Source organism: Nematolebias whitei, chromosome 1 (assembly GCF_014905685.2).
Source record: "Nematolebias whitei isolate Nwh7 chromosome 1, NemWhi1, whole genome shotgun sequence".
Classification (NCBI taxonomy): Eukaryota; Metazoa; Chordata; class Actinopteri; order Cyprinodontiformes; family Rivulidae; genus Nematolebias; species Nematolebias whitei.
The window spans coordinates 47,497,348-47,501,257 of record NC_056498.1 but is presented as its reverse complement, the minus strand read 5'-3'; the positions used below and the strand labels follow the sequence as shown (position 1 = coordinate 47,501,257).

Below are 3,910 nucleotides of genomic sequence, written 5' to 3'. Positions count from 1 at the left end.
TTTGTTGGATTTGCTGCTAACAATGGCAGATGTGTTTCTAAAACCTTTATACACTTTTCCACGTTAATGGAGCCTTTCCAGATGTGTAAGTTACGGTAGTCACCAATAAGATCAGATAGAACTTTATCGGTCCCGCAGGAAATTGTTGTAGCAGAGTTTCAAAGGAACATCCGCAGGATATAGAATTCATTCAACCTTCATTTAAACTGGTTAGTCCCATTGAGACACGAGGACTCGTTTACAAGAGACCTGGGATGCACCCCTATACCATCTGAGAGGCCAACCTTTAAACTGATCTGATAGCAGGCTGGATGCTCCGTCTCTTTAGTCTGGACTTCACCTCAGTCCGTTTAAATATGGGGCTGAGCTGTGGTTGAGTGGTTAGATCAGTCGTCCTCCAATGGGAGAGATGGGGGTTTGATTCCACCAGCAGTCACATGCTGAAGTGTCCCTGGGCAAGACACTGAACCCCTCATTGCCTCTGATGTGTCCCTTCAGTGAATGAATGTGATCAACTGATTAGTCTCCGTATAGATCTAGGTGTACGAACTGAGGCACAGATTGTTGTAAAGAGCTTCGAGTGTCTTGAGACGATGGAAAGACGTTTATTATTTATTAAAAATGAGCAGCGGTTCTGGACGGGGTTCACATGTGGCTTCTTCTTTGCCTGACGGGTCTGGTTCTGTTCTGGACATGTTAAAGCTCTGGTTTCATCCAGATTTCACCTTCAGCCTCGTCCTTTGAGCTCAGATTCTTCTAATCTGTTGAGATTATAAACGGCGCACGATGGACGTCCAAACTTCTCATGGAGGAATTTTATTCAGATTTTTATCAGACTGGTGAACCATCATCCCCAGTCCTCCTCCTGACCAGTTGCCAGTTAACCTAATTAGCCACAAAATTAATTAAATTACAATTTAAAGGTTTGATAAGTTGTTTTATTGTGGATAAAATGAGGGTTTGTAAAATTCTGTTCACATTTTCCACAACGTTCCTGTCATTTGGCTCGTAGAACGTGTTCGCCTCGTTATCTCGGCCTGAATGTCGGCGTCTGCTGCGTTCAGCAGCAGGACGTCTGCTCCGGTCCGTCGTGTGACGTTGTGATTGGCTGTGCTTCGCGGGCCGCGCCCTGACCCGGCTGCTTTGTGCCGCAGATGGTGATTGGCCAGCAGTCGAGCGGCAGCAGCAGTAACCTGACGGAGCTCCAGGTGGTCAACCTGGACGCCACCCAGAGCTCGAAGAGCGACTGACGGACGGCGGCGGGAGCTGTTGACCACGGCAGACCCAGGGACACACACACACACACACACACAAATCTATTTATTGTGATGCCTTCCTACAAGAATAAACCATCACCTTTCTGAATGTGATTTTTTTTACACATATATTCAATCAAGGGCCTGTTGTGGCAGAACATGAAGTTTTTGGTAGATGTAGATCTGTCACCATCATTGGAGCCTGTTTAACGGTGTTATTTTTGCGTGAGCGTGTATTTTTCTAATTTTTAGTATATAATTACACAAACACTGCGAGGTGCCGCAGCTTCACACCAGCCAAAGAGACATTTGTTTGTCTGAATGTTCCAGTGTGAGCAAAACGTGCACGAGCACGTGTCTGTGCGTGCACATATCTATTATTTTTTTATTTTTGTAAACGAGCAGGGAGAAGCTTCAACGGAAAACACAAAAGACATTTTGACAATTGTAAATATTTTTTTTGAAAAGAAAAAAGAACGTGTATTTTTTTTTTGTGCGGTTCAGTTTGTGCATCATCGGCGTGTCGTTTTTTTTTTTTTTTTAAACGTAGTGGTTTTTGTATGTAATGAAAACGATTTGCATAAAACATGTTTGTGTAAATTAATTTAATACGCCGTCTTTATGTTCGCACGCTGTTTGGGAGTTTGGTTGTTGTGCCGTGGTTCTGCTCTTCACCATCTCCGGATCAGTTTCACTCGTGCTCTTCACGCGGCACTTTACAGCAACAACGATGACAATGTGCAAGTTGTCCTTCAGATCACAAAGATTTAAACTGATGATCATCATGTCCTGGTTCATGCTGGCGACCCGTGAACAGAAACTTGTTGGTGCCTTCCACAATAATCACGTCACAACCAACAAAGTTTAACAGCATCCTTCATTTTATCATCAACAAAAGACAGACTCTTGTTCTGGAGGCAGCAGCTTTGAGCAGGGAGGTCCAGACGTCTCCAGCTCTTCTGGGAGGACTCCAAGACGTCCCCAGATCGGCTGAGAGACGTCTCAGGGGTGTCCTTGGTCTTCCTCGGGGTCTCCTACTTGGACATGCCCGGAACCTCCAAACGGAGACGTCTGGGGTCCATCGTTACCAGATGTCTGAACCACCTCAACGTTCTCCTCTGGATGTGGAAGATCAGCGGTTCTTCTCCAAGTCTCTCCTGGAGAGCTGAACTTCTCACCCGGTCTCCAGCTACCCTGTAGGGACCGCCTGGATCCAGGATCTGGTTCTTTCGGTCTCTACCCGGAGTTCATGACCTCAGGTGAGGGTAGGAACGTAGACTGATCAATAAACGGAGAGCTTCTCCTTGCAGCTCGGTTCTTCACCACAACGGACCGGCACAGAGTCCACAACACTGCAGAAGTTGCACTGATCCGTCTGTCGGTCTCACGCTCCGTTCTTCCCTCACTCTGATATACCTGAACTCCACTTGAGGATTTAATTAGATGGTGTAGAGGTACAGCAGCCGACTTGGGACCAGAAAGTCACAGTTCCACTCTCCGACATGCCCACGTGTCTCTGAGCAAGGCACCTAATCCCCAACTGCTCCCCTGGTGCGTCTCACCTGTGATGGGTTAAATGCAGAGTCATCATTGTATGAGAACGTACAATGATAACACACATCACTTATCTGTATCTATAGATCTATATAGATATATTCTGCCCATTACGATTGAAAACAGAGCTGGTTTAATCAGAAATCTTCAATTTGAATAGTTCGGACGAGTTTCCTGCCATCCACACCATCAGTACGATCAGCCTGGGGTCGCATTTCCTCTTGCGTCCATGCCATCGATAGTTTGCTGCAGTGCTTTGACTCTTGTACACTTTAACAACATGTACATCTGCTGTCTTGTAGCCGTTACCTTTACATCGTGATCGTGTGCAACCTTCTTTCTGAGCTCCTCGTTGCCTTCTCTGCTGCGTGGTCAGTGCTGTGACCAGAACCGAACCGCCTCCCTTTAAATACCGAGAAGCTCGATACGCCTGCGATACGAATTTGTTTGAAACATGAGAATAATGCAAAGATTGCATTTCTTTAAGGGTACCGACAAATCTGTCCGTACCACCTTAGCATATTTTTGTCAACTAAAGCGCTTCACGGTTTTTATTTACTCCTTCGCACACGAACGTAGTTTTCACAAGAAGTGAAGCGTTTCAGTAAGCTGTAAGGGTACGAGTCGTTTCCAAAAGCTACCTTGATTGTTTGGGATTAAACGCGTGTTGAAGCTGTAGCGCTGCAAACGATGAACCGTACTCGGACTAAAGCAAAAGTTGAACTTTGTACTTTTCCTGTGCAGAATGTTTGTGTTGACGCACGCAACGTTCAAGTGAAGTCTGCAGGATAACACCTTAAATGACGATTGGCTTTCCACGCAGGCACAAGGTGCTTTGAAACGTTAACTAGGACCCTGAGCGACTGATCGCAAAGAACGAGTTGTTGGACCGAGATCCTCTTTTCTGCACCGTAGTGCCTCTTTACCCGCGGCTGGTTTCTGAAGCGGTTGGAGACGACAGAAATGTAAGATTTATTTTAATTTCACAGCTCGTCGCACAATCCTCCGCTGCACCCGGAGTCTCCTGAACTCGTGTTCTCAGGATTCTTGGGTCCAGCATCTGTTCTGACGCTCGCGCTCTTCGTCTGCTGGAAACAAAC

At 46.2% G+C, this 3,910-nt stretch overlaps 1 protein-coding gene across 1 annotated transcript in view; it reads left to right on the top strand.

Annotated features, from left to right (window-relative positions):
- Window positions 1-1,723, top strand: part of srfb (serum response factor b) — a 135,675-nt gene extending 133,952 nt beyond the window's left edge. Inside the window, exon 7 of the mRNA XM_037678055.1 lies at window positions 1,155-1,723. Within this exon, the coding sequence (XP_037533983.1) occupies window positions 1,155-1,250 (96 nt within the window). The 3' untranslated portion in view covers window positions 1,251-1,723. The remainder of the gene's footprint in view (window positions 1-1,154) is intronic.
- The last annotated feature ends 2,187 nt before the right edge of the window (window positions 1,724-3,910 follow it).